At 40.7% G+C, this 19,259-nt stretch overlaps 1 protein-coding gene across 2 annotated transcripts; it reads right to left on the minus strand.

Annotated features, from left to right (window-relative positions):
• Window positions 1-2,642: 2,642 nt before the first annotated feature.
• On the minus strand, window positions 2,643-16,300 carry zgc:174863 (uncharacterized protein LOC100136852 homolog). 2 transcript variants are annotated; one of them, XM_060844546.1, is made up of 7 exons: window positions 15,536-16,299; window positions 13,898-13,986; window positions 13,479-13,805; window positions 8,964-9,260; window positions 8,549-8,695; window positions 3,681-3,709; window positions 2,643-3,597 (listed from the first exon to the last, which is right to left on the minus strand). In XM_060844546.1, the coding sequence occupies exons 2-7, from the start codon at window positions 13,959-13,961 to the stop codon at window positions 3,586-3,588; spliced, it is 876 nt and encodes a 291-aa protein (XP_060700529.1). In that variant the 5' UTR covers window positions 13,962-13,986; window positions 15,536-16,299; the 3' UTR covers window positions 2,643-3,585. The 2 variants fall into 2 exon arrangements, with proteins under 2 accessions (XP_060700529.1, XP_060700530.1); XM_060844547.1 differs by lacking the exon at window positions 8,549-8,695 and having other exon boundaries at window positions 15,536-16,300.
• Window positions 16,301-19,259: the final 2,959 nt, after the last annotated feature.

The raw sequence follows: 19,259 nt of genomic DNA on the forward strand, positions 1-19,259 counted from the left end.
AGCTTGCTGTGTTCTTCCAACCTCCTACTTGATATCAAGGGCTGTCACACTCACCTCATCTCTGAAGTTAAGAATGGGGTGCATAATTTTAAGGTGAGAGGACAGAGATTTATAAAAGACATTGGGGCAATTTGTTTTACACAGAGAATGGTTCTCATGTGGAATGAACTTTCTGAGGAAGTGGTGGATTGCAACATTAAAAATACATTTGGATAAGTATATATATAAGAAAGGTTTGGAGGTGTATGGGCCAGGGGCAGGCAAGTATAGCTAGTTTAGTTTGGGATTATGTTTGGCATGGACTGGTTGGACCGAAGGGTCTGTTACAATGATGTATCATTCCATTACTCTATATTTTAACTCAGGTGGTACTGAGGACAGGAGCTGAATGGCCCTGGCGAACCTTATCTGGGTGTCAACGAGCAGGTTATTGCTGAGCAAGAACTGCTTGATGTACCACTCTTGATGCCACCTTCCATCACTTTGCTGATGATCAAGAGTAGACTGATGGGGCTGTAATTGGCCAGCTGGTTTTGTCCTGCTTTTTGTGTACAGGACATACCATGGCAATTTTCCACATTGTCAGGTAGATGCCAGTGTTGTAACTGTATTGAAAGAGCTTGGTTAGGTGATGGACAGGTTCTGGAGTACACATCTTCAGTATATTGCTGAAATCTTGTCAGGATCCAGAGCCTTTGCAATATCTATTACTTCCATTTGTTTCTTGATATCATATGGAGTGAATCAAACTAGCTGGTGACTAGTATTTGTAATATTGGGGACCATTGGAGGAGGCTGAGATTCATCATCCATTTGATTCAAGATTGTTATAAATTCTTCAGCCTTAACGTATGGCCACTTCCACCTTTGCAGAGCCTCCTCCACCAGTAAATTGTTTCATTATCCACTATTTAACACTGGATGTGGTAGGACAGCAGAAATTGGATCTGACCTGTTGGTTGTGGGATCACTTAGCTTTGTCTATCATTTTGCTACTTATGCTGTTTGGCACACAATCTTAATTGGTAGCTTCACCAGGCTGACACCTCACTTTTAAGTATGTCTGGTGCTATTCCTGACATACTCTCCTGCAGTCTCCTTTGAACCAGGTTTGATTTCCTGGCTTGATTGGGGGTCAAGAAGTTGCAGATTGTGCTGGAGTACAATTCTGCTGCTGTTGATGGTCCACACCACCTCAAGGATGCCCAGTCATGAGTTGCTAGATATGTTTGAAGTCTGAACATTTTGCACAGTGATGGTGCCACACAACACAATGGAGGGTATTGTCAATGTGAAGTCAGGGCTTTGTCTCCACAAGGACTGTGCAGTGGTTACTCTTATTGATACTGTCATGGACAGATGCATCTGCAGCTGGCAGATGGTAAGGCTCAGTTTTTTTCCTCTTGTTGGTTCCCTCACTACCTGCTGCAGACCAGTCTAGCAGCCATGTCCTTTAGGACCCAACCAGCTCAATCAGTAATGCTGCTGTCAAGCTACTCTTGGTGTTGGACATTGAAGTCCCCCACCCAGAGTACATTTTTAGCCCTTCCCACCCTCAGTACTTCCTCCAAGTGTAGTTCAACATCATCAGCTGAGGGAGGACAGTACTTGGTAATCATCAGAAAGTTTCATTACCCATATTTAACCTAAAGGCATGAATCGTCATGGGGTCCAGAGTCAATTTGAATGGATTTGAAATCCATTCCAAATGTACAACACCGCGTTACCACCTCTGCTGGGTCTGTCCTGCTGATGGACAGAACATATGCAGGGATAGTAATGGTGGTGTCTGGATATTGTCTGTAAGGTATGATTCCACAAGTGTGACTATGTCAGTTTGACTAGTCTCTGAGATGGATCTCCCAATTTTGGCATTAGCCCAAGATGTTCGGGAGGAGGACTTTGCAAGGTTGATGGGGCTGTTTCTGCCATTATCTTTTCTGATACCTAGGTCAATGCCAGGTTAACCGTCCAGTTTCTTTGCTTTGTAGAGACTTTGTGTCGATTGATACAATTGAGAAGCTTGCACAGCCACTTCTGAGGGGAATTAAAAGTCAACCCAATGACTGTGGGTCTGGAGTCACATGTAAGCCAGACCAGGTGAGGATGGCATGAGAGGAAACCAACATGTCAAAGAACTGACTGTTCAATCTGATTTACTTTTAAGTGATTAATAGTCAGTAATGTATTAATCATCCATTTGCACAATCTTGTAAAGATATGAAATCTGTTCTCTGTTTCCAATGTTTCAATAAAGGGCATTAGTGGGACTGATGGGAATCATTTCATGGTCATCAGTAGATTCTTGATTCCAGATTTTTTTAAATAATTGAATTCAAACACCACCATCTGCCATATTGGGGTTCAAATCCAAGTCCATGGGATATTAGCTACATTTCTGGATTAAAAATGTAGTAGTGAAATTACATTTAGGCTCTCACCTCCCCATGAGTTAAAGAAATTTGTGTGAGAAACCTGTTGGGGTCTCAGAGAAAAAACACTTAGATTATTTCTGATAAGGTTCAACGCAGGGTCGCTGAAAGACTGAGCAAGTTAACTTTAAAACGCCTTCACAACAGTAAAGCAACACCATATGAGTGGTTTAATATCCAACTAAAAGATATTTATGTAACTCATGAATCTTTAGTTACAAAATATTAAGTTTATTTACATTTAGTACATACACTAAAATAACAAGAATTTTGCATATATCTGACTTAACAAGCATAGTTACATTTATCTCCCTTGTGCAATACCCAAAAACAATTAGAACAGAATATCAAATCAACATGTCAATCTGATTTAGAGTCAAAGCACACAAAAGGCCCCTCAGTCCAAATCGTCCATGCTGACCCATCCAAGATAAATCTAGTCCCATTTGCCAGTATTTGGTCCATATCCCTCTAAATGTGTTTATGTCACTAACAGCAAGTCATGTGTTAACATAATCATCCATTTCTAACTTTGTGAAGAAGGGAAATCTTTCTTTTGTTTCAGGTTTCCAACATTCACGTCTTTCCCTTTTTATAAAGTGAAAAGTTGAGTCCAGGGCACAAACCTTTCACGATAATTCTGTAACCATTAATCAGTAGGATGTGATTTCTCAAAGTACACAGGACCAAGAATCTCCTTCTTCTCGGACATGACACTGTGATGTCACGCACTGATCCATAAACTGTCACACTTGTAAAATAGTGAAACGTCTTCAGACGACACCAGCCAGAATTGAGGGTCAAATTCTCTAGTTTCGAGCACTTTGCTGTTTTAAAGGCCCGACGATTACTGATGTTAGCAGAAAACTAATGTGAACCATTATTTCTTTATAAACGAATAACAAAAAGCATAGAACAGTGACAGTGATAAATCAGAATTACTATGCTGAACAATTACATTGTAAGCATAATCATTGGAAAGTGACAGTGCTTTAAATAATGCTAGTAAACAGCCTTCTATTGTTCACATAATCTAATTTCAAATTATAATGTTATAAAAATATTTTTAAGTGAGCCTGTGATATCAGTGCAGTTGTCAAAGGTAGAAGTAGGAAATATCCACTGCAGCCAAGTGCTAAGCAGCAATTCCATATTAAGGTGGTATCTGATAAAAGAAAGAAAAAGAAAATGATGAAACCAGTAAAAGAAAACCTTCAAAACTAAACTAATGTTTGAGATCACACCTACCATTAGCATTTCAGATTCTCTTCTCACTGCTGAAACAAAATTAAAAAACAAAGTCATTTTTTTATTTCTGTAATACTAAATATGATAAGAATTGTGTGGAAATTTCCACTTGATTGATGATATTATTGACAGTTATAATCAATGCACATACTTTCCACAATGAACATGTAATCCTAATACATTGTTCAAAATTAAAAACAAGGTAAGACAAGGTATTCAAAACAAGTATTTTCACCTATCTGCCACATATATTTTTAGTTCTGGAACTTGACCTAGCTGTGTATGATATGGTAGCGGTTATAATAAATTATTCACTCAAATTGCTGAAATTGCTCAAATTGCCTGAGGACATGAGCTCAATTCCCACTTTAATAGCGTGAGATTGAATTCAACGTTAAAAATGGTTGGCATCAGTAAGGGTTTTGGTTAACTTTAGGCCACTGCTAAGAAACCTAATCAGTTCAGCAATCTTCTTTTAGGAAGGTCAACCTACAGTTCTTAACTTACCTGCCCAACATGTGGCTGATTCTCACCTGAACTTTGAATTAGTCCATTAGGCCAGTCAGTCATGTCAGAATGCAAAGAGGGCCCACCAACATCTTCCCAGGGCAGCCAAGGGTGAATAAAAAATGTTAATTTAGCCAGTGGCAACCAGAGCAAGAGGATGAATTACTTTAATGCTCCAGATTTTATATAAATAATGTTTCCATCCTTCCTGATCTTCTTTCCCCTGAACAAAACATTCAAGTTAAGAGAATGTAGTGTGGGATTGTCGCTGCTGACTTTCAGGCTTATTTGGCTGCATATGTTTTCAGAGAAGTTTTATCTGATTTACCTGGAGCTTTCCTGTCTTTTCTAGGTGGGACAGGGTGGCAAGTGAAGATTGATTCATACAGGCACATCAGCAATCAATTTTCACCTAGCAACTTTAACCATCTACAGTGTAAGTAATAAAAGCAAAATACTGTATCAAGATGCTGTAAATCTGAAATTTAAAAAACAAACAGAAAGTATTGGAGAAACTCAGTGGGTCTGGCAGCATCTCTGGAGACAGGTGCTCATATTCTCCCATCATTCCATGCTAATATTTCTGTCCTGTCTTTGTTACAATGTTCCAAAGGAGCTGGGGGAATATCCCTCATTTTCCACTGAGGTACTTTTCAGCTTCTCGGACTCAATATTGATATCCTCGGTCCTCCGTTTTGATTATAGTCCCTCCACTTTCCTCTAGCACACCTTACTTGCTTCTTACTGACTTATCTTTCAACAGAGCAGCCTATTTTCTCCATGTATACCCATTTTACATCTCTATCTCTTCTTTACGACAATTAGAGGTTGCTTTGTCTTTTACTCTGAACAAATTGACCATGTGTTCCATTAGCTCCTTCTTTTCCTCTGTCAGCAGCATAAAAACTATCATTTTCCAGCTAGCTTTTGGTCTGAAAAGTCATTTTGGATTTAAAATGTTAACTCTGCTTCTCTCTCCACAAATTGTGTCAGATCTTCTGGTTTTCTCTGAACTTCTGTTTTTACTACAATGCAACCACATTTGAAGTTTGTAACAAAGTTGGTAAAATTCACAGCTTCAGTCTACTATCTGTTTCACATGTGCAAATGTCATGTTATTGTTGTCATACCTGAATGACCATTAAGTGTATAAGTCCTGTTAAGATTTGCTTTCCCAAAATGCAACACCTTACACTTATCTGAATTAAACTCCATCTGCCACTTCTCAGCCCATTGGCCCATCTGGTCCAGATCCTGTTGTAATCTGAGGTAACCCTCTTCGCTGTCCACTACACCTCCAATTTTGGTGTCATCTGCAAACTTACTAACTGTACCATTTATGCTCACATCCAAATCATTAATGTAAATGACAAAAAGTAGAGGGCCCAGCACCAATCCTTGTGGCACTCCACTGGTCACAGGCCTCCAGTCTGAAAAACAACCCTCCACCACCACCCTCTGTCTTCTACCTTTGAGCCAGTTCTGTATACAAATGGCTAGTTCTCCCTGTATTCCATGAGATCTAACCTTGCTAATCAGTCTCCCATGGGAAACCTTGTTGAATGCCTTCCTGAAGTCCATGTAGATCACATCTACTGCTCTGCTCTCATCATTTTCTTTGTTACTTCTTCAAAAAACTCAATCAAGTTTGTGAGATATGATTTCCCACGCACAAAGCCATGTTGACTATCCCAAATCAGTCCTTGCCTTTCCAAATACATGTACATTCTGTCCCTCAGGATTCCCTCCAACAACTTGCCCACCACCGAGGTCAGGCTCACCGGTCTATAGTTCCCTGGCTTGTCTTTACCGCCTTTCTTAAACAGTGGCACCACGTTTGCCAACCTCCAGTCTTCCGGCACCTCACCTGTGACTATCGATGATACAAACGTCTCAGCAAGAGGCCCAGCAATCAGTTCTCTAGCTTTCCACAGAGCTCTCGGGTACACCTGATCAGGTCCTGGGGACTTATCCACCTTTAACCGTTTCAAGACATCTAGCACTTCCTCCTCTGTAATCTGGACATTTTGCAAAATGTCACAACCTCTTTCCCGACAGTTTATATCTTCCATATCCTTTTCCACAGGAAATACTGATGCAAAATATTCATTTAATATCTTCCCGATTTTCTGTGGCTCCACACAAAGGCCGCCTGCTGATCTGTGAGGGGCCCTATTCTCTCCCTAGTCACCCTTTTGTCCTTAATATATTTGTAAAAACCCTTTGGATTCTCCTTAATTCTATTTGCCAAAGCTACCTCATGTCCCCATTTTGCCCTCCTTATTTCCCTCTTAAGTATACTCCTACTTTCTTTATACTCTTCTAAGGATTCACTCGATCTATCCTGTCTATACCTGACATATGCTTCCTTCTTTTTCTTAACCAAACCCTCAATTCCTTTAATCATCCAGCATTCTCTATACCTACCAGCCTTCCCTTTCACCCTGACAGGAATATACCTTCTCTGATTCTTGTAAATGGTAAGGTCCTGGGGAGTGTTGCTGAACAAAGAGAACTTGGAGTGCAGGTTCATAGCTCCTTGAAAGTGGAGTCGCAGGTAGATAGGATAGTGAAGAAGGTGTTTGGTATGCTTTCCTTTATTGGTTAGAGTATTGAGTACAGGAGTTGGGAAGTCATGTTGCGGCTGTACAAGACATTGGTTAGGCCACTGTTGGAATATTGCGTGCAATTCTGGTCTCCTTCCTATCGGAAAGATGTTGTGAAACTTGAAAGAGTTCAGAAAAGATTTACAAAGATGTTGCCAGGGTCGGAGGATCTGAGCTACAGGGAGAGGCTGAAAAGGCTGGGGCTGTTTTCCCTGGAGCGTCGGAGGCTGAGGGGTGACCTTATGGAGGTTTAAAAAATTATGAGGTGCATGGATAGGATAAATAGACAAAATCTTTTCGTGGAGTCGGAGAGTCCAGAACTAGAGGGCATAGGTTTAGGGTGAAAGGGGAAAGATATAAAAGAGACCTAAGGGGCAACTTTTTCACGCAGAGGGGAGTACATGTATGGAATGAGCTGCCAGAGGATGTGGTGGAGGCTGGTACAATAGCAACATTTAAGAGGCATTTGGATGTGTAAATGAATAGGAAGGGTTTGGAGGGATATGGGCCAGGTGCTGGCAGGTGGGACTAGATTGGGTTGGGATATCTGGTCGACATGGACGAGTTGGACCGAAGGGTCTGTTTCCATGCTGTACATCTCTATGACTTTATGACATCACGAGCAGTGATTTAACTTATAATTTATCTATGTCATATAATGGATTTAGAAAGACAGCCAGTACTTGACGCCATTCAAAGAGGGTTTAGGTTCAACCACACCTGGAATACCATGTGCAATTAGTTCTCCAAATCTATTGTAGGATATGCTTACATTGCTAGCATTATCATGAAGACTTATTAGATTGGTACCTAGGATGAGATGGCTGCCAAGAGTGAGAAGCTTAGTAAATTGGGTCCACATTCTTGAAGTGTAGAAGAATGAGAGGTGATCTCATTAATAAAAGCATGATTGAGAAGGAGCTTGACAGGATTGTTTCTGATAGCTGGGGCGTCTAGAACAGGGAGTTACAGTTATAGGGGATTAGGAGTGAGATGAAGGATAAATGTCTTCATCCAAAGTGTTGCAAACATTAGGAGCTCTTAGCCCCGAGTATTCTGAATGTTCCATAGTAGATTACAGTTTACCAGACTGATTCTCGGGATGGCAGGACAGACATATGAGGAAAGACTAGATCGACTGGGCTTGTAATTGCTGCAATTTAGCAGAATGAGGGGGGAATCTCATCAGAACATATAAAATCCTGAAGGGACTGGACATGCTAGGTGTGGGAAGACAGTTCTCCATTACAGGGAAGTCCAGAACTAGGGGTCACAGTCTAAAAATAAGGGATAAGCCATTCAGGACTGAGATCAGGAAGAATTTCTTCACTCAGGGAGTTGTGGGCCTGCAGAATCCATTCCCACATGAAGCTGTTGGGCCAATACATTAGATATATTCAAGAGAGAGCTGGACTTGGCTCTTGCAGCTAAAAGGATCAAGGAACATGGAAAGAAATTGGGAAGAGGATACTGACATTGCATGATCAACTATGGTCATATTGAATGGTCAAGCAGGCTTGAAGGGCTGAATGGCCTACTCCTGCACCAATTTTCTATGTTTTATGTTCCTGTATTCAAGACTGGGAGGGTTGGATTTTTGGTCTCTTCATTGGATGTGGGCAGTGGTTTGGAAAATGGAGTTAAGGCTCAAGTTAATTGAATGACAAAGGAGGCTTGAAAATCAACCTCTTCTGTTCATTTGTAAAGCCTGAAGAGTTTCAGCAGATACTGGAAACATTTATATTACCGTCATACCTGAATAGATGGTCCTCCTGAATCGATGAATTGTCAAAATTATTATTCCAGTTGCTAGTGCTCCAACAATAACAAACACAGCTGTGAGAATTTTAGATTTTCTCCTTTCACTTTGCTGATTTGTAGTAGGTATGTCTATAATTGGAACTGAAAATTTAGGGGAAAATTGTAATTCAATTCTAAATTCCAGCTTCAGTCCTTAAACATATGATAATCATACTTTTTATCAACAGGTTTCAAGAGTGAACAGTGTTGAGGATAGGAATTGCAGCAGTCTTATATTCAGATAAGTGTTCATGTGTAGTACACATGATCCTGTAGCATTGCCTATGTTTTCAGGAAAGGGAGGGACAAAATCAATGCTTTAGAACATACATTTACTCATAATTGTTTTAAGTAAATGCTATTAACTTACTTGGAAATTGGTTCCGCACCTCAATATCATTTTTTTCCAAATTGAACACAGCACACGTATAATTGCCTTCCAAGGCATTTTCCATGGCTTCGATGTGAAGTGTACTGGTAACACTGAACAGCCCTTCTGGAGTCAGAACACTATGAGTTTTAGCTCTGGCTGTGAGATTCCTTTTCTCATAAACAAACCAGTGAATCTGAGCGAGTGGATATCCAGTTGTTTCACAAATAAGGTCGGCACTTCTTATTCTTCTTGTGATATTTTGGAGTAAGGCCATTTTTGGCAAACTATATGGAGCTAAGTAAAAACACAATTGTTAATATAACGACCGGGAGGCGTAGCATAATGAGCAATTTTTGCTCCTCTTTCCCCTTTAAGCAAGAAAAACCCAATTGTACTTGGTAAAAACGATCACTTCTAGGGGTAATACAGAACCATAGAATCCTTACACTGTGAAAGCAGACCATTTGGCCTATCAAGTCCACACAACCCATCCAACCTATCCTGATACCCTGTCCCTGTAACCCCGCATTTTCCATGGCCAATCTACCTAACCTGCACATCTTTGGAATGTGGGAGGAAACTAGAGAATCCGGAGGAAATCCACGGAGATACAGGAAAAGTGTGTAAACTCCACACAATTGCCAGAGGCTGGAAACAAATCCAGGTTCCTTGCACTGTGAGGAAATAGTGCTAACCACTATGCCACCTAAGACAAAGATCTTGAGAGATTTAGGTTATCTTAGGTTAAGATATGTAGAATTAAGGAAAATAATTAATGTTGCCAATTTGCTGTTTGAACTCATTTCTAACTATGTTCATTGAAACCTTTGAGGAAGCTTTAGGTTCTGCTGTCCTTTTCTTTTTATCATTTCCATCTGATTTAGAAGTAGTTGCTCTATATAATTTGTATATTTTGCCACAGCACATCTGAATCTTATATTGCTGTAAATCATGACAGATTTACACTGATACTTCCACGATTTTTAGTAATCAGAAAATTTACAATCAATTAACTGGTAATGCATACATGCACAAAATTTGGAATATTTTTAAAAAGAGACAAATCAATTATTCATTCAAGCCATAATTATTAGAGTAAAAAGCATTAATTTCCACATGACTATTTAGCTGTATTACAACATCATTTTACTGAAAGACTGGTTGTCACTCCGCTAACTGAAACAAGATATAGTACTAGCTTGTCTCAATAGGTGTCAGTTTTGAACTGGAGGCAGTTGCTTCTTTCGACAATGCATCTGGCATTTCAATGCTGCTGTGCAGAAATGTTCAGGATCAAAAGTGTTGCCTTGGAGATGGAAGACATTATAGCAAACCAGGAGACAGATATGAGGCCATGACAAAGGAGAAGGTGCTGGGGAAACTAAAAGATCTGAAGGTGGATAAATCACTCAGACCAGATGAACTACACCCCAGAGTACTGATGGAGATACAAGGAGAGATTGTGGAGGTATTGGTAGAGATTTTTCAGGAATCACTGGAGTCAAAGAGTGTCCCTGAGGACTGGAAAATGGTAACACCCCTGTTTAGGAAGGGAAGGAGACTGAAGACGGAAAATCAAATGTCAGATTGTCTGAGCACCATTGCTAGAAAGAGTTCATTATGAAGGATGAGATTACAGAGTAATCTTGGAAATGCACAGTAAAATAAGGCTGAGTCAGAACATCAAGAGAGATTATGCCTGACAAAATTGTTAGAATTTCTTTTAAGAATTTGAAATGTGAAAACAGGCCATTCAGCCAACAAGTCCACACCAACTCAATCCACTGAACCTGCATGTCCTTGGACTGTGGGAAAAAGCCAGAGCACCTGACAGAAACCTATGCAGACATATGCAAACTCCACACACTCACCTGACACTGGAATTGAACCTAGGTCCCTGGTGCTTTGAGGTAGCAGTGCTAACCATTGAGCCACTGGGCTGCCCATTAATGGCTTTTCTATTGCGACGAGGCCTTGTGTTTCACTGGGGTACACTGGAATTGAGGAAATGTGGCGAGAGTGTGATGGGACTAGGGAAGGATTTGCACACAGATCAGTGTGAATTCTTTAATTAGATCATGAGAAAGTTAGACAAAGGAAAGCAGTGGATGTGATCAATTCAGATTTCCAGAAGACTTTTGACAAGGTGTCACACAGGAGGCTGCTAAATAAGGTAAGAGGTGTTAGAGGCAAGGTGCTGGCATGGATAGAGGATTAGCTGTCTGGCGAAAGGCAGACAGTGGGGATAAGGGGGTCTTTAAAATAACAGTTACTGACTAATGGAGTTCTGCAGAGGTCCATGTTGGTATCATAATTATTCATGTTACTCTTTAACAATCTGGATGAAAGAATTGAGCATCTTGTTGCTAAGTTTGCAGGTGACACAGTGAGAGGTGGAGGGACAAGCAGTGTGGAGGAAGCGGGGAGGAATTGTACAGGCTAAAACGGTGGACAAAGAAGTGGCAGATGGAATACACTGTGGGCAAGTGTGAGATTATGATAGGAAGAATAGAGGTATACACTATTTTCTAAATGTGGAAAGGCTTTGGAATTCTGAAGCACAAAGAGACTTCGGAGTCCCAGTTCAAGATTCTCTTAATGTTAACAAGTTAACATTAACTTGCAAATTCAGTTGGCAGTTAGGAGCAGCGTTAGCATTCATTTAAAGATGGGTAGAACACAAGAACAGAAATACACTGCTAAGGCAGTATAAGGCTCTGGTCAAACTTATGGCAATGCTGTCATTTTAAAAAGGTTATTTTGTCCTTGGTTTTCTAAAGAGAGGTTGTAAAGGCAGAGGTGCCAAAGAGTCTAAGGGGCAACAGTTTAACTATGGAAGGGGAGTGGCCAGTTCTCCCAGTTCAGGCTTTCTAGTTTTGTTTAGCTGTATCAGTCACAGGATGTGTGAGTCCAGAAGAATTGCAAGCTTCAGAAAAGGATTCCTCTGATTTTATCTGAAATCTCTCTCTGGATGTTGTTCCCTCCTGCCTGTAAGAATCCCTTTTGCAAAGGGATATTACTATATTGGAACAGTTAATTGGTAATATTTACTGTATAGGATTGGTTAAGTTTTCCACCAGTTAAGTTATTCTAAATTCTGCTTTCTTTTGTTCGTGTTTTACCTGTAGTGTTTAAATAAATTGTTTTGCTTAAAGCTGAGTGGTTTGGCTAGTTGCTAGTTTCCTCCGGGTGCTCCGGTTTCCTCCCACAGTCCAAAGATGTGCAGGTCAGGTGAATTGGCCATGCTAAATTGCCCGTAGTGTTAGGTAAAGGGGTAAATGTAGGGGTATGGGTGGGCTGCGCTTCGGCAGGTCGGTGTGGACTTGTTGGGCCGAATGGCCTGTTTCCACACTGTAAGTAATCTAATCTAATCTAATCACACGTGGAACACTCACTTCACATTTGCCTTTAAAATTTTTTAAAAATTAGGGTCTAGGTTACCTTCTTAAAACATTTTGGGGGTTCTGGTCTGGACCATAATAAACTGCATTTGAAATGTTCTCAGCGGTGTTGGACCTTGTATGTAAGGAAGGATGTGCTGGCATTGGGAGGAGCCCAGAGGAGGTGAACAAGAATGATTCTGGGGATGAAGAGCTTGTCATATGAGGAGCAGGTGAGGACTCTGTGGATGTTCTGTGTTGTGTTTATTCAACTGGGGGAAGTCTCAGTGACACCTACCAACTACTGAAGAGGATTGCTTAGAGTGGATGTGGACAAGATGTTTCGACTTGAATGAGAGATTAGGACCTGAGGGCACAGCCTCAGAGTGAAGGGATGAACTGAGACAGGGAGAAACATCTTTCGCCAGAGAGTGGTGAATCTGTGAACGTCTGCTGCAGAAGGCTGAGGAGGCAAGTCACTAAATGTGTTTAAGATAAAGATAGATAGATTTTTAGTTAGTAACAGGATCAAAGATTATGGGGAGAAGGCAGGAGAGTGGGGTTGAGGAACATATCAGCCATGCTGGATTTAATGGAGCAGATTTGATGGGCCAAATGGCCTAATTCTGCTTCTACACCTTATAATCATATGGAATATTAGATTGAAACCAGGAACTACTTTCGCATGTGGATAAGAAATATTTTGGCCACTTTTCAGAAATCAATAGAAGTTTCCACATTAGGATTTGTTGTTCAACTGACGCCAGCAAAAAGAGAATTAATCCAGACATTTGTCTTTCATCAAACTACTCTAACTGTGAGTTGGTTATTGAGATTCATTACATAAAAACATTGTCTGCACCTCTACTCATTATTACCATGTCCTATTAGGATAATCAAGTTATCAATACATCCTCCTGTACCTTCTCATGTAGAAATACATTGTGAGATATTGCTGGGGATAGAAACAATGCTACAGAAAAGCATGGCCTTTCTTTCCTGTCTTAACTTGATTCTCACTATAACTTGCTGTTTGTCCATCTCACACGTTAACTTTTAAGCGTGAGAATAAAACTAGAATTTGTTATTAATTACTTGCAACAAATATTCTACAACGAATGCAGTCACCTACCTTTGACATTCAATTTAATCTCATGAAATCTGTGACCAATAGCTGTCTCCAAAAAATATTGATATGTCCCATTATCTGACACCTGTGTGTTCTGGATCACCAGTGAGATGTCTTGAGATCTTGGGTGAAGTAATTTAATCCGACCCTGAACTTCACTGACACCTTTTGTGAAGGTAAACACAATTTTTTCTTTTCCATCTTTTTCCTTTTTCCAAAGTTCAATGTGTACTGAATTGATAATTGAATCTGAACTCAATGTGCATGGTAATTTGGTATCTTCATTAAATATTCCAGTCACAGAAGACTGACAATTTAATATCACAAAATCTGAAAAAAGAATAATTTTCATTTACTCATCATACGTCAGTGAGAATCAATGTTCAATGGAGTTACATATTGAGAAGCATCTTGGTACTTACTAAATGCAGATGGTATGTTGCATAAGATGACAGGAAGGAGTCTTATTGTAGAGTATGAAACCATTTCCCCAGATTGAGTTCCAGTTAACCTAAGGACAATCCAGACAAATCAGTAACAATATAAATCTATCCTTTGTGTAAAGAGTTAGTTTTGACTGGAATTCAAAATTGTTAAAATTAAAAATCACATCAGATATGTTTGTATTGCTTAAACACTTGGTCTTAATGTCAATGTTGAAGTTAAAAATCGCACAACACCAGGTTATAGTCCACCAGGTTTATTTGGAAGTACAAGCTTATGGAGCACTGCTCCTTTGTCAGGTAGCTAGTGGGCAGGATTATAGGACACAGAATTTATAGCAAAAGATACACCGATGTGATATATTGAACAAACTTAGATTGCTGTTAAGTCTTTCATCTTTTAGAATGGGTTGCAGGTTTGAATTCATTAATATGTAAATCCCAAAACTTCTTTCAAGTCACATTCCTAGCAAGGGAACACATCAGCAGTTAGGGACATTCAATCTTTGATCTTCGGGTGACCATCCTCCTAGGTGGACTTTGGGATATGCAACAGCGCAGAATCGCCGAGCAGAGTCTGATAGCCAAGTTCAGTACCCATGAGATGGCATGGTTTTACGTCACACTACAGGTGATCCCACTACACTATACATCCCACTACACTATACATTCTCTCACACACATACACACACACTCTTACATGCTCACACTCACGCAGACTATCGCATACACATGCTTTCTCTCAAACACACACACATGCACACACCATCTCACAGGCAGATACATCCTCCTGTACCTTCTAATTTACACACTCTTTTAAGCATGTACACACACATCCTCATACACACACGTACGTTCACACTCTCTCATACACACACTTTCTCACTCCTCGAGTAAAAAATGAGGTCTGCAGATGCTGGAGATCACAGCTGCAAATGTGTAACACATTTGCAGCTTTCTCACTCCTCCACATGCATACACATACATATATAGGTCTATGGGGTGAATTTGCATTTGCAAAATTGTATTTGCAGAGATATTCTATTTTGTTCAAAAAGCACACAATCTGCAGGCAGTCAGTCCATGTGACATTTTATAAATTCCTACTTTGGAAATAGAACCTGTTTGACTCAAGATTGGAATATAGACAGACTCTAACAGTACACCTTTGATGCATTGTCTCAGCTGAGATGTCACCTTAAATGATCTCAAAAATGTGACTTGACAGAAGTTCAGGGATTTACATATTAATGAATTGAAATCTGTAACCCATTCTAAAAGATGAAAGACTTAACAGCAATCTAGGTTTGTTCGTTATATCTCATCGGTGTATGGCACTATGATCTTTTGCTATAACTTCTGTGTCCTATAATCCTGTCCACTAGCTACCTGACAAAGGAGCAGTGCTCCATAAGCTTGTACTTCCAAATAAACCTGGTGGACTATAACCTGGTGTTGTGTGATTTTTTTTTACTTTGTCCACCCCAGTCCAACACCAGCACCTCCACATCGTACATGTTAAAGATGGTTCTAGAAGTCAAACTGTTCTTTGTCCCAAATGAAAAGGCATCAAACCCAGGCTCAAACTTATCCAAGTCATCATTCAAAATCCGATACCTGGAGAACCGCTGAGATTGTCACAGGGATCTCGGCCCAAAGGCAGCTCAGCTGAACCCGGGCAGGGCTGGGCCGGGCCGAACCTGGGGATCTGCAGGGGGCGATTGCAGCTCAATCCACTGCCCAGTCTGGGAAAGATCCCGGCTCCTGGTGTCCAGTGTTAGCGCAAACAAGGAGCAACGGTCACATCACACCATTTTCCTGTTCACTGCTCCGTTCAAAATAAACTCTGTAAGCAGCCGGTTCTCCCTCCGTTTTCTCTTCCTTGTTTTCTTTGTCACTTTTAGTTTCGATATGAACAATTCCTCTCCAAAGCAAAGTATTCCGGGTGAACAGAAAATATCGCTGAAGCTCCCGCCAGCAATATTGTTCATCGGGCAATCGATAAACTCTTCGGCCCTTTACTTAATTTTCCACAAAATATCAGGACTGAAAGATCCAGTCTTGAACTATCCCAGGAGAAGAAACTGGGAGCAACTGTCCCTGGGAAATACCCGGCTATGTTAACTCTGGGCGATTTGTTCCTGCTGGGGAAGTTTGTACTGTATTCTGTCCATCCGTGCTTTCCCTATCTCTGGAGATTAGTTCCGAAATGTGCTAAAGCAGCACTCCTATTCTTTTACTCTTCCTCAAACGAATCCTCTGGGTTGATCTTACGTTTTGGGGATCTTCCCGAAACTCCGTGCTTTTGCTGATTCAAGTCAGCATCAGATCAACCTTTACACCCACAGCACCCGCCTCGCCTATTCCAGACAAATGAAAGCCGGTTTCTTGAAAATGCCATTCATTAATCTTGTGGTGTATATGGTTTCATTTATAACATTGATTCTAATCTGTGAATTGATTAATGCTTAGAGAATACAATTTCAGCGTGAAAGTGGAACATCAGTTTTCATTGGGTTAGATGTCCGAGGATTTAAGAAACCCGAATTTTATAAGGTGGTTGGTAAACTGTTCAAAATTTAACTTCTCAGTTCTGATGAAGGGGTCACGGGACTCAAACTATTAACTCGGTTTCTCTCTCCACAGACGTTGCCAGGCCGGCTGAGTTTCTCCAGCATTCTTTGTTAGTTTCAGATTCCTTAAATCTATGGAATTAGCATGCTTTTATGAAATTATTCAACTTTCTATATTGAAAAGTAAATCGAACCACAGACTGGTGCCCTCTGCATTGTGTTCCAACCAGACTCTAGGTGAAATTCCCCAATGACCTAGAGTTCCAGAAGGGAATACCCAAACTGTAAGTTTCCCAATAAGGAGGAATCATCTGTTTCCCCTTCTTTCCTCACACACCACCTTGTTGCACAGAGATTAATTTAAAAAGGATTATTTCCCTTGTGAATATCTTTCTTTTAGACTTAAATACATTTATGTTTTGAAATGAGCCAATTTAACCAGGCTTTATTGAATTAGCAAGGAGTGAGTTTATTAATTATCGAATAGTCTGTGAAGAAATAGTAAGTTAACACATATATACAGCCAAGAAATAAGAGGTTGGTTCAAAAGATAGAAGTTTAAGAATGGGGTCAGTTTCTGAATTATGCTTAAAGAGTGGGTAGTTAGACATTGCAGCTGTTGCAGTAGAGGTTACCAGTAGTAAAGTAGTTGAAGGATTGGTTTTGTGATCTTTAACTTGTTGATTGGTTGAGATTGTGTAGTTCTGATTTCTTTTGATCATAATAGAATTTCAGCATTCCGAGTGAGAATAAGTCATTTTGATGTTCTCATTTCCTTTATAATTGGATTGCAGCACTTGGAATCAGAAAAGATCTTCACCTGCAGTGCAGGGGTAACCAGTTAATCGTTCTCTGATTGTGACTTTCATAACATGCTAGCCCTCAAACCCAGACTTATAGATGCTAAACCGTTCAGTTTGACTACCACACTCCAGTTGAGCTGAAACCAGCTTTGGCAAATAGGGTTAATAAGAATCCAAAAGGTTTTTGTGAATAAATAAGGGCAAAAGGGTAACTAGGGAGAGAATAGGGCCCCTCAAAGATCAGCAAGGCAGCCTATGTATGGGGCTGCAGGAGATGGGGGAGATACTAAGTGAGTATTTTGCATCAGTGTTTACTGTGGAAAAGGCCATGGAAGATATAGAATGTGGGGAAATAGATGGCAACATCTTGAAAAATGTCCATATTACAGAAGAATGTCCATATTATGGGTGGCACAGTGGTTAGCACAGCGCCAGAGACCCGGGTTCAATTCCCGCCTTAGGCAACTGACTGTGTGGAGTTTGCACGTTCTCCCCGTGTCTGCGTGGGTTTCCTCCGGGTGCTCTGGTTTCCTCCCACGGTCCAAAGATGTGCAGGTCAGGTGAATTGGCCATGTTAAATTGCCTGTAGTGTTAGGTAAGGAGTAAATGTAGGGGTATGGATGGGTTGCGCTTCGGCGGGTCAGTGTGGACTTGTTGGGCCCAAGGGCCTGTTTCCATACTGTGACTAATCTAATCTAATCTAATCTAAAGAGGTGTGCTGGATGTCTTGAAATGCATAAATGTGGATAATTCCCCAGGACCCGATCAGGTGTACCATAGAACTCTGTAGGAAGCTGGGGAAGTGATTGCTGGCCCTTTTGCAAAGATATTTGTATCATCAATAGTCACAGATGATGTGCCAGAAGACTGGAGGTTTGAGTGGTGCCGCTAATTAAGAAAGGTGGTAAGGAAAGGCCAGGGAACTATAGACTGGTGAGCCTGACATCAGTGATGGGCAAGTTGTTGGAGGGAATCCTGATGGACAGTATCGTCATGTGTTTGGACAGGCAAAGACTGATTAGGGAGAGTCAACATGGGTTTGTGTCTCATGCCTCATGAATTTGATTGAGTTTTTTCAAGAAGTAACAAAAAGGATTGATACGGGCAGGGCGGTAGATGTGATTTTATGGACTCCAGTAAAGCATATGACAAGGTTCCCTCTGGGAGATTGGTTAGCAAGGTTAGATCTCATGGAATACAGGGAGAACTAGCCATTTGGATACAGAACTGGTGCAAAGGTAGAAGACAGAGGGTGGTGTTGGAGGTTTGCTTTTCAGACTGGAGGCCTATAACCGATGGAGTACCACAAGGATTGGTGCTGGGTCCACTGCTTTTCGTCACTTATATAAATAATTTGGATGTGAGCACAGAAGGAATAGTTAGTAAGTTTGCAGTTGGCACCAAAATTGGAGGTGTGGTGGACAGTGAAGAAGGTTACCTCAGAGTACAATGGGATCTTGACCAGATGGGCCAATGGGCCAATGGGCTGAGAAGTGGCAGATGGAGTTTAATTTAGATAAATGCAAGGTGCTGCATTTTGGTAAAGCAAATCAGAGCAGGACTTATACACTTACGAGTAAGATCCTAGGGAGAGTTGCTAACAAAGAGACCTTAGAGTGCAGGTTCATTGTTCCTTGAAAGTAGAGTTGCAGGTAGATAGGATAGTGAAGAAGGCATTTGGTATGCTTTCCTTTAATGGATCTGTTTCCATGCTGTACATCTCTATGACTCAATGACTAAGTCTTTTGTTTCACCTTATCTTTCTGCATTCCTTGAAGGAGAAACACAAAATGTGTCCGCAGTTTGGGACATAAACTGCAGGGGCTGGCTTGTGTTCGAGCAGGGGATTACCAGCTCCTTGTTATCTTTGTAGCACAGACCTGTCTGCCCTGACTTGCCTCTCCCCACTTCTTTGAAGGGTTGTTGTTCGAAATTCCTTTCATATCTATAGGTGTGACATTCCAT

This window comes from Hemiscyllium ocellatum, chromosome 25 (genome assembly GCF_020745735.1).
Source record: "Hemiscyllium ocellatum isolate sHemOce1 chromosome 25, sHemOce1.pat.X.cur, whole genome shotgun sequence".
Taxonomy (NCBI): domain Eukaryota; kingdom Metazoa; phylum Chordata; class Chondrichthyes; order Orectolobiformes; family Hemiscylliidae; genus Hemiscyllium; species Hemiscyllium ocellatum.

What these genes read in the sequence shown, in the direction of transcription:
- zgc:174863 (XM_060844546.1), bottom strand. Translation starts at nt 13,961, where the DNA reads ATGGTTTCATACTCTACAATAAGACTCCTTCCTGTCATCTTATGCAAC. An exon ending in GGTGCGGAACCAATTTCCAA is followed by an intron (nt 8,696 to 8,963) that starts GTAAGTTAATAG and finishes CTAAATTTTCAG; the next exon opens with TTCCAATTATAGACATACCT. An exon ending in CAGGAGGACCATCTATTCAG is followed by an intron (nt 3,710 to 8,548) that starts GTATGACGGTAA and finishes ATTTTGTTTCAG; the next exon opens with CAGTGAGAAGAGAATCTGAA.